General features: G+C 37.8%; 1 protein-coding gene across 1 annotated transcript; it reads left to right on the forward strand.

The window, feature by feature from the left end:
* Positions 1-7,705: 7,705 nt before the first annotated feature.
* On the forward strand, positions 7,706-18,113 carry bcl6b (BCL6B transcription repressor). Its single transcript, XM_061709549.1, has 12 exons — positions 7,706-7,834; positions 7,995-8,072; positions 8,861-9,066; positions 9,951-10,199; positions 10,999-11,127; positions 11,306-11,498; positions 12,845-13,056; positions 13,141-13,235; positions 14,509-14,652; positions 14,743-14,873; positions 17,616-17,753; positions 17,910-18,113. Exons 3-12 carry the CDS (start codon positions 8,876-8,878, stop codon positions 18,048-18,050), a joined length of 1,623 nt encoding a protein of 540 aa, XP_061565533.1. The 5' UTR covers positions 7,706-7,834; positions 7,995-8,072; positions 8,861-8,875; the 3' UTR covers positions 18,051-18,113.
* Positions 18,114-19,432: the final 1,319 nt, after the last annotated feature.

Genomic DNA, 19,432 nt, shown 5'->3' on the forward strand with positions numbered 1-19,432 from the left:
TTCGAGAAAAAAGTCAAAATGTTGAGAAAAAAGTCAAAATTTCGTGAATAAAGTTGAAATGTTGAGAACAAATGCGAAATTTTTACTTTATTCTTGAAATTGTATTTCAACATTACATTAATCTCCACATTTCGACTTTTTTCTCGACATTTCGACTTTTTTCTCGAAATTGTAATTTTTTCCTTTTTTTCTTCTTTTTTTCCTTTTTTTCTCTCTTATTTATCTTTTTTTCTTCTTTTTTTTCCTTTTTTCTCTTTTTTCTTCCTTTTTCCTTTCCTTTTTAATCTCGACATTCCGACTTTTTTCTCGAAATTTCGACTTTTTTCTCGACATTTCGTCTTTTTTCTTGAAGTGCAAAAAAAATCTTCCCCTCTCAAATATTTTTTCTCCTGCATGGCCTCCTGATACTCTTCTACGACGGAGTATTAGGGCCAAACTAAGACAAAAAAAAATCATTGGAAATTACGAGAATAAAGTCATAATATTATGAGAATAAAGTCGTAAAATTACGAAAATAAAGTCATAATGTTGCGAGAATAAAGTCGTAATAGAATAAAGGCGTAATATTATCAGAAAAGAATAAAATCGTAATATTATGAGAATATAATTTATGAGAACTCTAACAGGAAGAGCATCTTCTCCCTGTATTAAAATGAGGAATATTGAGCATCTTATGAAGTCATATTTATATATTTATAATATATTTAATATTACGACTTTATTCTCAAAATATTACGACTTTATTCTCGTAATATAATGACTTTCTCGTAATTTTAAGACTTTATTCTCATATTATTATGACTTTCTCGTAATTTCCTTTTTTTTTTTTTGTCTTAGTTTGGCCTCCGTCGTAGTATGGCAAATTTCACATACACAAATGTAAATACTCCAACACTCCACCCCACTTTAAAGGTTTCTTACTTGAGTTTAAAGTGTACATTAAATCCCTTAAACTAATTGACACTAAAAAAAATATAACATCCAACGATATATACGAGAAGTTTAAAAAAAAAAAAAGAATAGCCTACTGTATTTACATTTTACTTACCGGTATTTATTTTTTAATTTACTTTTTTTTCTTTTTTTCTTTATTTACTCGTTTATGTGTCATTCTCTCTACTTCTGTTAATTTCACTAGAATTATATATTTATTTTTTGTTAAATATATTGTTGCACTTGTCTGATGTTCTTTGTATTTAACTTCTTCTCAATAAAAAAAAAAAAAAAACTTTTCTGGGTGAAAATGAATTAACATAAGATGTAATAAATGTTTCCAGAAATTTTCTAATTCTTCGGGTTTAAGCCTAATTGTGAAAAGGAAAGGGAGTTTATCACGATATATATGTTTTATCACATATAATGTAGATCAGAAATGGATGGCAAAAATCCAATATATGGTATAACTAGGAATTTCTAACTGTAGAAATCTGTCATAAAGAAATCCAACTAAACTTGACTCATTAATCCCAAAAATATCAACAACAACATAAAAAGAGAGGGTGGATTGTGGGTTGTGGTTAGCACTGTTGTGTCACACCAACAGGGTTCCTGGTTCAAATCCCAGCAGGGGCTTCTTGTGTGGAGTCTAAAAATATGTGTCATGATGATTCAACATTTCGATCGGAGTGTGAGCGTGTGTGAGTGTTTGTCTATACATGGTCCTGCAAAGGACTGGTTGTATGTGTTTTGCCCAAAGAGAGCCAGGACAGCCTCCACAAACCCCCGTGACCTTCATTAGGAATATCAGGAATACATGATGGATGGAATTTCAAAAGAAATTTGATAGGTGCCTCATGAAGCTATAACAGCTATAACATACTATTATCCAAAAACCGAAGGCATTTAGTCTGTCCAGACAAAGTAGTAGATGCTTCAAATTCCTTTTTTAAACATGTATTTTCTTTTTTCGTCAAATTTCCATGACGAAATGTCCTACGTAATCCTTTTTAAAAAGAAGTCTTGATGCAGTTTTGATGTAAGGAAGCTCCCACTTCCATCCTCTAGCTTCCACAAACAGGTTATTTTATTTTGTTGCTTATCTGCAATTTTTCGCTTCACAAACAGTGAATGTGGATCAACATATGAATACTGGGTTCGAAATGATATGCTCTTTATTTCCCTGGTTTTAAATAACACTGGTCACCTGCTTAAATGCAAGATTTTCAAAGAAGTTTGGTATTCCAGTGTGAGAAGTCCTCATTGTGTTTGATGCAATACCTGCATGTTTCTTAAGAATTATTAAAAAAATAATACTTCATCTAGTACAGGAGTCGGCAACCCGCGGCTCTAGAGCCGCATGTGGCCTTTTAGCGCCGCCCTAGTGGTTCCCTGGTGCTTTTTCAAAAATGTTTGACCTTTTTTTTCCTTTTTTTCTTCTTTTTTTCCTTTTTTTCTTCTTTTTTCTTCATTTTTTCTTCTTTTTTTCCTTTTTTTCTCTTTTTTTCTCTTTTTTTTTCTTCCTTTTTCCTTTCCTTTTTAATCTCGACATTTCAACTTTTTTCTCGAAATTTTGACTTTTTTCTCTCGACATTTCGACTTTTTTCTCAACATTTCAACTTTTTTCTCGAAGTGCATAATGAAAAAAAAAATCTTCCCCCAGTTATAACTAATATAGAAACATGCAGCATGTGTTGCCTTCATTCTAAGGCTACTTTTCATTTTTTGCAGCTCCAGACATATTAGTTTTTTGTGTTTTTGGTCCAATATGGCTCTTTCAACATTTTGGGTTGCCGACCCCTGATCTAGTACAATGTTCAATGTTATCATTACTTGTTATTACTGAAGATGAGAAATATGATAACAAATATTTCATACTCCAGATATTTCTCTTTGCAGCTAACATTGCAATTCTCTCTTTGAAAATATTAACTGGAATTTGAGTTGGAGCAACAAGGACAAAACAAAAATGATTGCCTCATTACAAAGTAACAGACATTGGAATTCCACCGTACATCAAGACTACTGATGGACTCACAGTAATATCACCTCTTAATCTCTTTATATTTTCACATAAAAAGATACCACTCCAATAGTGCAACAGTAGATAATCACAAGGAGACAAGCTGAAACAAGCAGGCACTGCAGAACGGATTTATTTTTTGTTGTTTTCTCCACACATGCAGATCTTAACATAGAGGTCAAGTGCTCACTTTATAATTTTGCGCTTCATGAGATTTGGGTCAACTGTCCCTCAGCCACTACCCCACCCCTCCTAGTTCTGCTTCTCCTTCTCCCTCCACCTATAATCTTGCAGGCCTCCTGCTTTTCCCAAGGAACTTCTCCAAGGGGAAGGGGTTTCATAACGTGCTGATTTATTTTTCATATCTCGTGTGTCTCTGCCAAAACGTAGGCAAACATGCAAAGCTGCTCCCTCCCTGGGATCTCCCCACTTCCTCCGGCTCCTCTGCGCCGCGCTGTGCCGTTTGCCCATATATGTCCACAGAGCTCCGCAATCACAGGAAAAGGCAACTTAAGCAGATCTGTGTTATTGTTACCGCGAGCTATCAACACTTTGGCACCAGCTCAGGGTTTTGAAGTCAAAGCGGGGTCTCAGTCTATATGTTCCCAGGTAAACAATATAACTCTGTCCAGGCAACCAGGAAACCAACAAAATGAGGGGAAGCCCTTCATGTGGGAATAACAGGGGGTCAACGTGGCTCTTCAGTTTGGTGCTAAAGAGAATCAGCTCTGTATTTCATTTCAAATAAGGCCAGTAGGTCATTGATTGATACTGACAGATGGGGTAAAATGCAAAAACCCACGGTTGAGCGTTGCCCCGCTCAGCCAGCGGCACCGACTCAATGGCTTCCGGCCATTGGTGAACCCTATTGGTAATGTTCTCACTTTTCCTCAACCGCCCCCATCATCCGTTGTTCTCACAATGCCTGGAAGTAGCCTAGACCTACATCTCCCACTCTGTTTTCTTAATCCTTGTTTTCCTTTATGGTTTTTCCTTTTTTTTTTTTTGCTTTTTTGCTTGTTGAAACCACACAATTGATCCAACTTCCATCCAAACACATAAAAGCACAAGGACACCCATATGCACCTCAGATCCCATGAAAACATTGTACTTCCGACTGTTATTTTCAAAGGATTCGCATGCAAATACAAGTCATATTGGGCACAAAACATGTAATAAAATGATATGCTACTACTGTATATTTCATTAAATTTGGTTTAAAACATTATTCTTTTTTTTTTTTTTTTTTTTTTTTTTTTTTTTTTACATTCAGTTAGTAAGCCGTTTCTATTCGGCACATAACGTCGGTGAACCTAGACTTGACCATCATTTCACACCCTTGCCATATTGAAGCCTTTTGGTTGTTGATTAGCCTCACTGATAAGTGGTTTCCACAGCTTCTGCACAGATGTTTAGTTCAAATAGATTAAAATCTCTTCAAAATATTCATGTGGAAATGCTTAGTTTCACTTTTTTTTTTTTTTTTTTTTTTTCATATTGGTATTTTTTGGCAAAAATAAAATGGTACAAAACAAAAATCAAAATCAACCCTATCCAATATGCCATGTTTTAAACTAAAAAAATATTCTTGTGCGTTGAAATATGTCTTTAGTTTGCACTTATCAGACAAATGACATGAAATGGAGTTAACAGAGTTGTTTTTATGGTTCATTAAACCCATTTTTTGATTTGGGTGCAGTCCTGTCAGTGACAGGAAAGACTGGCTTTTCTTCATTAGTTAACTTCCCGCTAAGTTCATGCTGGAGCATAATTTCCCTCAATTTATCTGCAAGATTGCTTTCTTCCTCTTTCAAAGTCTCCTTCAGTGAAACACTTTGCTAAAAGGAAATGTTTTAGTTCCCAGTTAACCTTTTCTGTGCCTATACCGACTGGCCCGTGATTCACTGTGAAGCCACGTCCGTACGATGAGGTGACTTTCCACTTGTTTTTTTGCAACCTTTGTGCCCTGCACCCCCCTCTCAACACCACAGCCACTTCTGTTCCTCCTCCATTATCTCATGCTCGCTTTATTATTGACGGATGTCCTGCACCGGCAGTTTTCATCCATGTCTCTGAGCAGCTTCGCAGGATGTATTCATGTGTGTGTGTGTGTGTGTGTGTGTGTGTGTGTGTGTGTGTGTGTGTGGGTGTGTGTGTGTGTGGGTGGGCGTGTAGGGAAGTTCCTGCACATCTGTCGGCTGCATTTCTCTCACTCTGGGTGGGGTAAAGGTTGTTTTTCAGCACCAGGAGAAGGTGTCTCCCCATCTAGAAAGATCAGGTTTGTCTAGCTTCCTTCCTCTTGATCTTCATAACACGTCGCCTCTGCTCTGTGGCACCGGGCCAGAGGCTTCCGGGCGGTGCAGGGAGCACTTATTACCTCCGCAGCCGGGTCATGGGTACGCTCGGTTTATCTGAAGGGCATCGCCAACCTCACGAGCCATACAGGACTGTCTCAGAAAATTAGAATATTATGATAAAGTCCTTTATTTTCTGTAATGCAATTAAAAAAACAAACATGTCATACATTCTTGATTCATTACAAATCAACTGAAATATTGCAAGCCTTTTATTATTTTAATATTGCTGATTATGGTTTACAGGTTAAGAATAAGATTTTGAGATAGGATATTTGAGTTTTCTTAAGCTGTAAGCCATGATCAGCAATATTAAAATAATAAAAGGCTTGCAATATTTCAGTTGATTTGTAATGAATCCAGAATGTATGACATTTTTAGGGCCCGAGCACTGATAGTTCGAAGGCCCTATTGTATCTGTAGGAATTTTTCTTTCTTTTTCTTTCTTTCTTCTGACGAAAGGAGGGCCTTTTTGCCCCCCTAAACGTGGCCCAAAAAGTCACCAAATTTTGCATGCAAGCCAGGCCTGGCAAAAAATTTGATATTTAATGGTTTACATTAATGGGCGTGGCAAAATGGCTCAACAGCGCCCCCTAGAAAACTTTGTGCCTCAAGCCCCTCAATACGGCTTGACATACATGCACGGAAATCGGTACACGCCTGTATCATGGCACAACTTAAAGAAAAGTCTCTTGGCGTCATGTCGAGAAACCGAACAGGAAGTCGGCCATTTTGAATTAATCGTGTCATTTTGGCGAAATTTATGCCATTCCTTCGGCAGTTAATACAACCCGAACCGTAACGTGCCCCCAAGTGTGTTATATATCAAAATTTGCGTCTCTATCCTGCGACGATGTGCATTACTTTTCTCTTTCAAAAGCGTTACCGTGGCGACGCTAGATGCCAAAAATCGTGCCCACCCTTCATCTGATTGGTTCAGACAGAAAAAACGTTGTGCCTCAAGCCCCACAATATGGTTTGACGTACATGAACGAAAATCGGTACACACCTGTATCATGTCGCAACTTAAAGAAAAGTCTCTTGGCGCCATGGTCGAAACCAAACAGGAAGTCGGCCATTTTGAAAATTCTGAATTAATCTCGTAATTTTGGAGCAATTTATGCCATTCCTTCGGCCGTTAATACGGCCCGAACCGTAACGTGCACCCAGGTGTGTTATACATCAAAATGTGCGTCTCCATCCTGTGACTACGCGCATTACTTTTCTCTTTCAAAAGTTTTACCGTGGCGACGCTAGACACCAAAAAGCACGCCCCCCCCATCTGATTGGTCCATATTTGATAGTTCCCCAAAGGTCGCCAAATTTTGCATGCAAGCCAGGCCTGGCGATAAATTTGATATTTCATGGTTTGCATGAATGGGCGTGGCCTAACGGCTCAACAGCGCCCCCTAGAATACTTTTCTCTGCCATAACTTTTGAATGGTTTGACATAAAGACTCATGGGTGTTGTCATCGGACTCTGGATTGAGTCCTTGAGCTTCATTGGCCTGAATTAGTCCCGCCCCTTCTTCTGATTGGTTCTCCCTATTTTCTGTTGTAACTCTTGAATGGTTTGACATAGGAAGTCGTGGGTGATGTCATTTCTGATATGCTTATGGGGGACGGTGGGCATGAGTGCGAGGGCCCGTTCATCGCTGCTTGCAGCTTTAATTGTTTTTGTAATTGCATTACAGAAAATCACAATATTGTAATTTTCTGAGACAGTCCTGTACAGCTATGGTTTTCAAGCAGCATTCAAAAGCACATCATCATGTTTCTTTTATTCAGCCACAGCAGAAATGTGCAGTTTCAGACTTAATATGTGTCCATTCAACAGAACCGGTCAAATGAGCAAATTAACAGACAGATATGAGCACTATTATGGTGTTATAGGACACGAGGGGGGATTGTGCATCCAAACATATGTGTCTCCTGCATGAATGAAATACATAAATGGAATCTTCTTTAGGGTAGAGTTGTAGTTATGAGGGCACAGCTTGTTTATCCAGTAACAAGCTGGTGTTCCAGCTTCCTCTCAAGCAGCTTCCTCAGTCCTGGAGAGGGCTGGCGGGGTCAGCGAGCGTTGGTGGGGGGGGGGGTTCTCCGGCCTTACCCTGGACACGTACCGCATCTCCCCCAGGGTCCAGGTATGTATTTTCTCAACAACACTCTACGCTTTCCTGCCATTACTTCTCACAGAGCCATGGGGGTTTAGAAAAACTAATAGTCCACTAAAAATACTTAGAGCCTGGAGCCTAGGCCACGGCTTTTTCCTGCGCCGCTTCCACTGTACGCGTGGGCCATTGAGGAAAGAGGAAACAAGTGGCCCTGGTTGTAAGGGAGTTTCCTGTGAGACGTTATAAAGCGCTCCCCAACGCCAGCCCCACACTCACACTGTTGCTCTGAGTCGGCAGAGACCGTCAGCGAGCTCCCGCTCCTCGTCTTTGACTCATATCTCCACACCAAGACAAGGGTTTGACGGCCGTGCGGTGCACGTTAGTTCTCGTCCCTGCTGGTCGGGGTGAGTCCCCAGTATTTTTACTTATTTTTACTTTATTATTTATGTATGTGATTCTGATTTATTTTAGCACTATTAATATGGGAATTACAGTACAGGTTTATTTTTGTTTCATTTTTGCATGCATGTAAGATAAAATTGATTTTTTTTCCCTTCCATACAGGTACGAGTAGGGAGCTGGTCTCACCTAACAGATGTGTCTGGCACACTCCAGTATATTTATTCTGTCAGAAACACACAGGTAAGGCAGTATGAAACTATATTCACACTAATGTTCATAAGTCTTTATCCAAATAACCAGGGCTGGGGATCGATTCAAATGTCAAGAATCAATTCGATTCCGATTCTTAAGATTCAGAATCGATTATCACACTTTGATTCGATCCAATTCGATTCGATCCGATATTGATTTGGGTTACTGTTAATAAAACTGTTTTTTAAGCTGTTGCATGAATTATATGACTGTAGTTCTGCAACATGTTAATACTAGTATTATATTGAGATTCAACAGCAGTTATTGGCAGCTAATGATGCTGTAAGGACCAATCAGCTCCCAGAATGCTGATAGAACTGCTTTCAGAAACATCGTGGGTCAGAATTACCAAACAGATCCAGGGAGGAAACAGAAACGATGAAATCGGTTTTATTCTTTCCCCATTTATGAGAATTTGGTTTTTAACATTTATGCAAATGTAACCCCAAGACAGTATATAAAGCAAAGAAATATAGACAATTTATGCAATTATAACTGAAAACTTTAATGTTTTCATACCTTTAAACATATTTAAAAGCAAAAAAATGGCACCAGTTATTCTCGTGTCCAACAATATATTCCTTTTTTGGGCATAAACAAAAAAGTACCAAAAGTTGTAATGTAATGATGAAAAAAAAACTTTTTTTTTTTTTTTAATCGATCTTTAGACATATGAATCGATTTTTAGGAATTAATATGAGATTCGATTTAGAATTGGGAAATCGATTTTTTCAACACAGGCCTACAAATAACGTTTTTTATGAATTTTTCCACAGATCCAAGTGAGCCTCATGGAAGTGTTGGAAGGATACAGAGGGCAGCCGATGAGGGCTGAGGGTTTTGTGAAGGAGTTTACACGCCACTCTAATGATGTGCTGCTGAACCTGAACGAGCTGCGGCACCGAAGCATCCTCACCGACACCATCCTGGTGGTGGGAAACGTGCACATGCGTGCACACTGTGCTGTGCTGGTTGCATGCAGGTCAGTGCTCAGGTCCAGACATTACTTACCAACAGAGGTGGGTAGAGGAGCCAAAGATTGTACTCTAGTAAAAGTACTGTTACTTCAGAATAATATGACTCAAGTAGAAGTAAAAAGTAGTCATCCAAATAATTACTTGAGTAAAAGTAAAAAAGTACTTGGTGAAAAAACTACTCAAGTACTGAGTAACTGTTGAGTAACGTCTGATTTATTGTTTTTAACACAACCATTCAAACAGACAAAAGTACAAAATAATCATCTTCAGGCAAATTAAATCAATAAAAAAATAAAATTAATTAAAATTAATAAAAAAAATAAAAAATAGCTTAAATTAAAATAATCTTAAAGTAAATTCAAGTACTTTAATAAATAATAAAATAAATAAAATAATACGATAATCACAAGTAGCACAAAATTTCCAGCCTTTGTACTTTTCTTTTTTAACCAGAACTAGAACAAACATGAACTCATAGAAACTCTGTGTGTGTTTGAGTCTGTGTAAATGTGACAAAACATGCAAAAACTAACGTTTTTCCCAAAGAATCACCCAGCGATGTCATGAGATTGATGCATATGCAGAGAAAAGGGATATAACAAAAAAATTACAGCTCAACGTAGCCTAATGTAGCGGAGTAAGAGGAACAGTTTCTTCTTCACAAATCTACTCAAGTAAAAGTAAAAAGTATAGTGATTCAAAACTACTCCTAAAAGTACAACATTTCCCAAAACTTACTCAAGTAAATGTAACGGAGTAAATGTAACTCATTACTACCCACCTCTGCTTACCAAGATTCATCTCCACTATGTCAGTTAGAAATGTGCATAGATGCACTCATGAATGATCTTTCTTACCATTTTATTTCTGTTTTCCTCTCTACCTGCAGTGGATTCTTCTACACTCTGTACTCCCGCCGGGTGTTGCATCAGGGGCGGGGCGGCAGCGAGGAGCAGCCCATAACTGTGTCTCTCCCAAACACCTTGGATCCCTCGTGTGTGTCCCTGCTGCTGGAGTTCATGTACACGTCCCGCCTCCCTCTGACTCAGAGCATGGTGTCCGGAGTCCTGGCTGTCGCTGCCTACCTGCAGATGGACCACGTGGCTGATACCTGCAGGGATTTCATGCAGCTGCACTGGTGAGGTGCCTGTTCTAGACAGTAGATTATTATTATGATGTAGGAGACGGTTGTGCAAAGAACAAGAAAAAAACCTCATATACAGGACTGGTCCAGAAAATTAGAATATTGTGTTAAAGTCCTGTATTTTCTCTAAAGCAAACATGTCATACATTCTGGATTCATTACAAATCGACTGAAATATTGCAAGCCTTTTATTATTTTAATATTGTTGATCATGGCTTACAGCTTAAGAAAACTAAAATATCCTATCTCAACAAATTAGAATATTCTGGGAATCTTAATCTTAAACTGTAAGCCATAATCAGCAATATTAAAATAATAAAAGGCTTGCAATATTTCAGTTGATTTGTAATGAATCCAGAATGTAGGACATTTTTGTTTTTTGAATTGCATTACAGAAAATAAAGAACTTTATCACAATATTCTAATTTTCTGAGACAGTCCTGTAAATACATTTGAACTCAACCCTGAATCATATCTTAAACTGGCCATTTTCCTGGTTTGAAAGTGTGAATGTTTTGATCGTGAAAACCTTTTCATCATCATGCTTAAATAAATAAATTAATTAAACTAAATTAATTTAGTGATTCTTTACTTAGAGTGCAGTAGAGTATCAAATATATGCTGGAAAACACGAGTGAAAAGATTAAAGAGGAAAAATTAGAAGATGGATTTCCTCTTTGGAGGGCAAAACATTAAACAATGTATAGATAGAGCATTATTAATAAATAAAATATTCTAATTTTCTGAGACAGTCCTGTGTATATATATAAATATTTTTTTTTTTTCCTTTCAGCACAGATAATATAAATACTGGATACCCCCAGTTGGAGCTGGACTCCAGGGTATCTGTGGCCTCTGTTGCCCTCAAAGAAGGGGAACTGCCACATCTAGGCATCCAGCGATCACTCCCAGGACAAACAAGGTACTTAAACTAGCCACTAACTAAATATGGAGATTTTCATTCTGTCTGTGTGATTTTCTTGTCTTCTCACTTTGAGGATTTGTTCGTATATTACCAGAAGTGAAGCTTGTGTAGTTTGCATGCCTTTGTCTTTTGACAGATTTAGTTCATTACACCACTTCCTTTGTTTTCCCCGCAGGTTCCCTGTTGTTGTGCAGGGTTCTCTCAAGCCGGGGCCTTTCCTGCCCTGCCAGCCCGGGTCAGGCGAGGTGAAGGAAGATCCAGAGTCACCGCTCCTGGGCAGCCCCACTCCGTCTCCAAACAGCCCCACCCGCTCCAGCTGCCAGCCCAACTCTCCCGCCGAGTCCAACACCTGCATCAAAAACCTCCAGGTATGACACAGTCCTGTGAATTAATCCTTCATTTTTACTTACCACTCTCAATGTTGGAAAACTACAGAATTTGTAGAATTTGTAGAATGTATTATAGGATAGCCCCTTGAGATGTAACATCTCATTTTCAAGGGGGTCCCATAAAACATACAACATTACAATATATCACATTACAGTACAGACATACATGGCATAAAACAAACCCCCTCCCACACACACAACCCCTACACACATAAGTCTAGTTACAAAGTAGGCTGATTAAATAACCGAAACAATGAGATAAATATAACATAACAGAGAGAAAAGAAAAAATAAATAAATTAAATAAATAAAAATAAATAAATAGAAAAAAGGACTGAAGGAAGATTTTTCTTTTCATTATGCACTTGGAGAAAAAAGTCGAAATGTCGAGAAAAAAGTCGAAATATCGAGAAAAAAGTCAAAATTTCGAGAAAAAAGTCGAAGTGTCACGATTAATGTTGAAGTACAATCTTGAGAAAAAAGTCGAAATGTCAAGAAAAAAGTCGAAATGTTGAGAAAAAAGTCGAACTGTCAAGAAAAAAGTCAAAATTTACAGAAAAAAGTCGAAATGTCAAGAAAAAAGTCGAAATGTCGAGAAAAAAGTCAAAATTTAGAGAAAAAAGTCGAAATGTCAACAAAAAAGTCGAAATGTCGAGAAAAAAGTCAAAATTTAGAGAAAAAAGTCGAAATGTCGAGATTAAAAAGGAAAGGAAAAAGGAAGAAAAAAAGAGAAAAAAAGGAAAAAAGAAGAAAAAAGAAGAAAAAAAAGAAGAAAAAAAGGAAAATAAAGGTCAAACATTTCTGAAAAAGCTCCAGGGAGCCACTAGGGCTGCAACATAACAGAGAGAAAAGAAAAAATAAATAAATAAAAATCAATAAATAGAAAAAAGGACACAAAAAATACATTAATAAATTAAAAACATAGGCAATTTGTTTTAAGATGAGAGTATTACGACAACTTAAAACAATGAAAAAAGGTAATAGAACGCAAAAAGAGGGGAAGATTATTCCAATCTGATGGAGCTTTAAAATAAAATGATCTTTTCCCAACCTCTTTTAAAATTCTAGGAACAAAGAAAAAAGGAAAATTCCTATGTCTGAGTGAGTATGGAGAGTTATATAGAATCATGAGTTCTTTTAAATATGGAGGACAGTGAAAATAAACCCATTTAAAAAGGAACTGAAGCCAGTGAAACTGCCGTCTAGATTAGGCATTACAGGAAGCAGTGCTGAAATACACACTTATTAAGAAAAACGTTGAGCAGTTTCAATAAAACTGAAAGTAAACAGATGGATTTTGTTCATTTGGTTAATTTTTTTTTCAGAGTGACACCAAAACCACACCGGACCCAAAGGCCTGCAACTGGAAGAAATACAAGTATATTGTCCTGAACCCTCTCTGCACCGCTGCGATGGTGAAAGTAGAGGAGACCGAGGAGCTTCAGTGTCAAGCCCCATCCTCTGCTAACAGGATGGGCTCGACACCTACAGCGCCAACAGAGGCGTGGTCTGGAGAAGTGCCTGGTCAGATTGATAGGTACACCCACAAAACAATCATTACACGACAAAAAACAGAAAAAAAAGTGTTTTTTTTTGTGATATTGAACCCCCCTCTCACCAGACAGGGGCAGGCCTCCTGCTACGAGGGTTCTGGCCGAGCCCCTCCCCTCGGACCACCTCCCTCTGTGGACACTCTTCCTGACAAGGACGGACCAGGTAGATATACACATACAAACACATTCTTACATTACATTCTCCAATAGACTTACTAGACCAGGGGTCGGCAACCCAAAATGTTGAAAGAGCCGTATTGGACCAAAAACACAAAAAACGAATATGTCTGGAGCCGCAAAAAATGAAAAGTCTTGTATAAGCCTTAGAATGAAGGAACACATGCTGCATGAATCTATATTAGTTAAAACTGGGGAAAGATTTTTTTTTTTCATAATGCACTTCGAGAAAAAAGTCGAAATGTCAAGAAAAAAGTCGAAATGTCAAGATTAATGTTGAAGTACAATCTTGAGAAAAAAGTCGAGAAAAAAGTCGAAATGTCGAGAAAAAAGTCAAAATTTTGAGAAAAAAGTTGAAATGTCGAGATTAAAAAGGAAAGGAAAAAGGAAGAAAAAAAGATTTAAAAAAAGGAAAAAAGAAGAGTAAAAAAGAAAAAAGAAGGAAAAAAAGGAAAAAAGAAGAAAAAAAGGAAAAAAAAGGTCACACATTTTTGAAAAAGCTCCAGGAGCCACTAGGGCGGCGCTAAAGAGCCGCATGCGGCTCTAGAGCCGCGGGTTGCCGACCCCTGCACTAGATCCACCCCATTGTTCCAATCCCTTAGTATTCTCCCTATTTCTGTTTTTCAGATTTGTCTTTTTGTCTATCAATCCATCCACAAGCTACTTCCAACCTGTTTTCATTCTTTATTTCAATTCAATTCCAAAATTCATCACTTTAATACTAGGTCTGCAAACAATCTCCATCCCACCTTTTTCAGGACTACTTTTTCCCAATTTTCAGTTACTGTAGGTTCAGAGGTTCCTCTTTATTGGAACACCTTACCACTCAATATTAGAGAACGCTCGAGCACAAATCATTTCAAAAAACAAATCACAACTTTTTTGCTAACCCTGCTTAGCAAAGCTTAACCACTAATTTCCAGAACTTCTCTGCACATCCTCATCAAATTGTTTTTCTATTAATTTAGCTTATTCTCCTTAGTTGCCCTATGTTTTACATATCTACCTTATAGGAGGACCACTCGACAAGCCCTTATGGGTTTTTTTGGTTCCTCCTGCACATTTTTTTCTGTTACATTGTATTTCTTTTTTTTGTTGTTGTTTCCTTTTTTTCAACATACTGTTTGTCTGAATTTTTGGAGGTTGTATACTTTTTTATGTGCAAATAAACTAAACTAAACTAAAATTCTTCCTTATAAGATCATAAGCAATGCAGCAGTCTCTTAAATACATTTCCCCCTTGCTCTTTATGCGTCTAGTTTCCCCTGGCACCATTTTCCCCCAACTGCATCCTTCTGGCCCCGAATCCGCCCACACCAACCAGCTGTCAGTCAAACGTGAGAACAGCTACGTGCCCTTTTGCTACTCTGGCAACCTGCAAGGAGCCAAGTCCATCTGCTCAGGTAAGGCAACCACAAAAATCATCTCTTATGAGTCTCCTGTTTCAGAATTTGAAATGAAACTCTTAACATGAGTGGATTTTGTTGTGACAGGAGACAAGCCGTACCGCTGCAACGTGTGTGGAGCTCAGTTCAACCGGCCAGCCAACCTGAAAACTCACTCCCGCATTCATTCTGGGGAGAAACCTTATCGCTGTGACACCTGTGGTGCACGCTTTGTTCAGGTGAGCGCCACACGACTGAAGTTAGTCTTCGCTTTGTCCCAGAGCACACTCTTTTCGTTTCTTTTCTTCAGTTATAGGGGATTTTTAACTCATATAAATGTTACAAGAGCCCAGAAATAGTCCTGAACTAGCAGAAAGGCCTTGATTGTAGTTCACACATGTCCACTCTTGCTTGGCTTCTTTTAAGCCTTAGAATAATACCTGCCTGGTGGCGAGTTCAGCACACGTCAAACAAGGAATAAAGTGCAGGGGTCGGCAACCCGCGGCTCTAGAGCCGCCTTAGTGGCTCCGGGAGCTTTTTCAAAAATGTTTGACCTTTTTTTTCCTTTCTTTCTTCTTTTTTCCTTTTTTTCTTGTTTTTTTTACTTTTTTTCTCTTTTTTTCTTTTTTTCTCTTTTTTACTTTTTTCTTTTTTTTCTTCTTTTTTTCCTTTTTCTCTTTTTTCTTCTTTTTTACTTTTTTCCTCTTTTTTCTTCCTTTTTCCTTTCCTTTTTAATCTTGACATTTCGAGTTTTTTCTCAACATTTCAATGTTTTTCTCAACATTTAGACTTTTTTGTCAAAATTTTGACTTTTTTCTCTAAATTTTGACTTTTTTCTCAACATTTCGACTTTTTCTTCACATTTCGAATTTTTCATGAAATTTTGACTATTTCCTCGACATTTCGACTTTTTTCTCAACCTTTCGACTTTTTCCTCAAAATTTTGACTTTTTTCTCGACATTTCGATTGTACTTCAACATTAATCTTGACATTTCTACTTTTTTCTCAACATTTCGACCTTTTCTTTACATTTAGAATTTTTCATGAAATTCTGACTATTTCCTCGACATTTCGACTTTTTTCTCAACATTTCGACTTTTTTCTTGAAGTGCATAATAAAAAAAAAAATCTTCCACCAGTTATAACTAATATAGAAAAATGTAGCATGTGTTGCCTTCATTCTAAGGCTTATACAAGACTTTTCATTTTTTGCGGCTCCAGACATATTTGTTTTTTGTGTCTTTGGTCCAATATGGCTCTTTCAACATTTTGGGTTGCCGACCCCGGCCTTAGAATAATACCTGCCTGGTGGCGAGTTCAGCACATGTCAAACAAGGAATAAAGTACTGCCCTGTACCAAACCGTCTTGAGAAAATCAGTTGACCAATCAGAGCTGAACTGACATTTTGAGAGTGACACATTAAAGTCAAAGTAAATTACAGAAAACATCCTCCGTCAAAACATAAATGATTAAAAACAATAGGTATATGCTGGGTAAGAAGGCTAGGTATCTGAAATTAGACCTCCAGGTTGAATTAACCCCAGTTCATTGTGTTTTAATCAAGTCAAACTCATGCATTGCAAAATAACAGAAGCATACTATAAATATAAAATGGTTGCCTTCCAGTTGTGCAATAAGTTAACAGCAACGTTAAAATTTGCAGTCTTATACGTTCATATCCTAAGATGTCCGCACAGTGAGTGTGCCAGTAGGACAGGAACCAAATTGCTGCAGTTAAACTCTGAAAGTGATGCACTTATAACATTTCAGCTGTATTTATTGAGAGATTATAAAACCAGCAGCAGATTATAAAACCACATATGATGAATCAAGGCACAGAGCATCCACTTACTATAGTAGCTTAGGTTTTCTCAGTAGCCGGCCCCATCTGGCGTGTGGTGTGGCTGCATGCAGTTAATCCACATTGCATTACTTATGCATAGTGTATAATAGTCCGGTGAATAAGTGTAGTCCCTCAAAAAATGTGCAAAGAAATATACTAAGTACACATTTGACTCACTGAGCTGATGTGTAGCCCTCCAACATTTGAGGTGCTTCATCTTAACTGCTCTCTACAAATATTTAAACAATGTCTTATTATTATTGTTAATACTCCTCTGCAATATGAGTCAGCTTCCCAGGTCCTATAAATTATGGCATTCAGGGAAAATCCATGTCTGTGATGAAATCAGAGCAGCTGTTAATAAGATTCCCGACTCGTTCAAGGTTAAAAGCAGTAGGATTATCTAGTGCAGGGGTCGGCAACCCAAAATGTTTTAGAGCCATATTGGACCAAAAACACAAAAAACAAATATGTCTGGAGCGACAAAAAATGAAAAGTCTTGTATCAGCCTTAGAATGAAGGTAAACACATGCTGCATGTAGCTATATTAGTTATAACTGGGGGAAGATTTTTCTTTTCATTATGCACTTTGAGAAAAAAGTCGAAATGTTGAGAAAAAAGTTGAAATTTCGAGAAAAAAGTCGAAATGTCAAGATTAATGTTGAAGTACAATGTCGAGAAAAAAGTCGAAATGTTGAGAAAAAAGTCGAAATATCGAGAAAAAAGTCGAAATGTTGAGAAAAAAGTCGAAATGACGAGAAAAAAGTCGAAATGTCGAGAAAAAAGTCAAAATTTCGAGAAAAAAGTCGAAATGTCGAGATTAAAAAGGAAAGGAAAAAGGAAGAAAAAAAGAGAAAAAAAGTAAAAAAGAAGAAAAAAAAAGAAAAAAGAAAAAAAAGAGAAAAAAAAAATTTTTAAAAGAGAAAAAAAGAAGAAAAAAAGGAAAATAAGAAAGAAAAAAAGAAGAAAAAAAGGACAAAAAAGGTCAAACATTTTTGAAAAAGCTCCAGGAGCCACTAGGGCGGCGCTAAAGAGCCCCATGCGGCTCTAGAGCCGCGGGTTGCCGACCCCTGATCTAGTGCTACAATGTTGTTTACTTCTACATCTTTTGAACCTGTGTTTTTGTCCTCTGTCAGGTTGCCCACCTCAGGGCCCACGTCCTGATCCACACCGGGGAGAAGCCCTATCCCTGCCACACCTGCGGGACCCGCTTCCGCCACCTGCAGACCCTGAAGAGCCACCTGCGCATCCACACCGGAGAGAAACCTTACTCAGTAAGTCCGAGCGAGGGGGCCGTCTCTCTTTGACGTGCAGGGGTTTTTATCAGACAACAAAAACCGCGGGAAGCGTCACAGAGAAAATCCCACAGTGCACTTTTCATTGTCCTGTCACGTCCCTGATGTCTAATCTGCGGGGTGCTTGTTTTTCAGTGTGAGAAATGTGACCTCCATTTCCGACACAAGAGCCAGCTGCGTCTGCACCTGCGGCAGAAACACGGAGCCGTCACCAACACCAAGATCCGCTACAAAGTGCTAACAGAGCCCTACCAGCCCCTCCTGCAGGCCTGCTGAAGAGGACATGAATCCAAACAAGCTCTCAAATAAGCAGCACTGAAATATGTCAAATGAGCAAACATTCTCTTTTGGACAGTTATTAAACTCGGAGAGGGAGAACACATTTTCAAGTAACTTTTAGTAAACTGTTGGCGTAGAAAAGGAGCTTTGAAACAAATGCATTAGAGGTTAAGAGGGATGTTAGAAGAGGTTTTAAGCAAGTATTTCTGAAGGTTTGTGCAGAGATTCAGAGAAGGGAGCAGCGCTCGGGACAACTTATGTAAAGTAAATTATTGAAACGAGAGGATGTGAACAGTTGGAAAGAAGGACAAAGGAAGTTTGATGACGAGGTGGTGTGTTTAGAGATGTAAGGAGTGAACATGGATGTAAAGTCAGACGAGGCACTTGATCATTTTTTTCTATTAAATGTTTATTTAACTCAGATTTATCTTATCCTTATGGCCTGGGGCCTGCGTGTTATTAAAAAGAAACATTTATATGTGTGCAGTAAAATCTGCTGTTGCAGTAAAAGCAGCCAAAGGACCGGTTCTCTTGTACTGAATAAAAAGTGTAGAAATCAAGATGTTGTTTATGACAAAGGCATTTAAATACAGTACAGCGAAACAAAGGAAATCAATTGAATTGTTGATAGTAATGTTGAATTTGTATTTGTATGAATTCATTTGCAGGACAAATATAAATTAAATGTTTTTTTGGATCATATGGACATTTAGTGTTTGAGTCTCTGACAGAATTCCAGCTTTCAACTTGCAACACGCTGTCTTTCTGGCACACTTCTCTCCTTCAGCCTTTCTCCTCCCTGCACTTCCTTCCTGCCATTAGCCAACTCTTTTCTGCCCCTGAATTACACCGTCTCGTTGGTCGAATCCATCCCGCCATTTTTGTATGTTGTTATTTTGTATTTTGTAATTTCGAGAAAAAAGTCGAAATGTCACGATTAATGTTGAAGTACAATCTTGAGAAAAAAGTCGAAATGTTGAGAAAAAAGTCAAAATTGTATCAGCCTTAGAATGAAGGCAAACACAAGCTGCATGTATCTATATTAGTTATAACTGGGGGAAGATTTTTCTTTTCATCATGCACTTCGAGAAAAAAGTCGAAATGTCGAGAAAAAAGTCAAAATTTCGAGAAAAAAGTCAAAATGTCACGATTAATGTTGAAGGAATGTCACCATGTGAATCTTGAGAAAAAAGTCGAAATGTCGAGAAAAAAGTCGAAATGTCGAGAAAAAAGTTGAAATGTCACGATTAATGTTGAAGTACAATCTTGAGAAAAAAGTCGAAATGTCGAGAAAAAAGTCGAAATGATGAGAAAACAGTCGAAATGTCGAGAAAAAAGTCAAAATTTAGAGAAAAAAATCGAAATGTCGAGGAAATAGT

Source organism: Cololabis saira, chromosome 20 (assembly GCF_033807715.1).
Source record: "Cololabis saira isolate AMF1-May2022 chromosome 20, fColSai1.1, whole genome shotgun sequence".
NCBI classification, from domain to species: domain Eukaryota; kingdom Metazoa; phylum Chordata; class Actinopteri; order Beloniformes; family Belonidae; genus Cololabis; species Cololabis saira.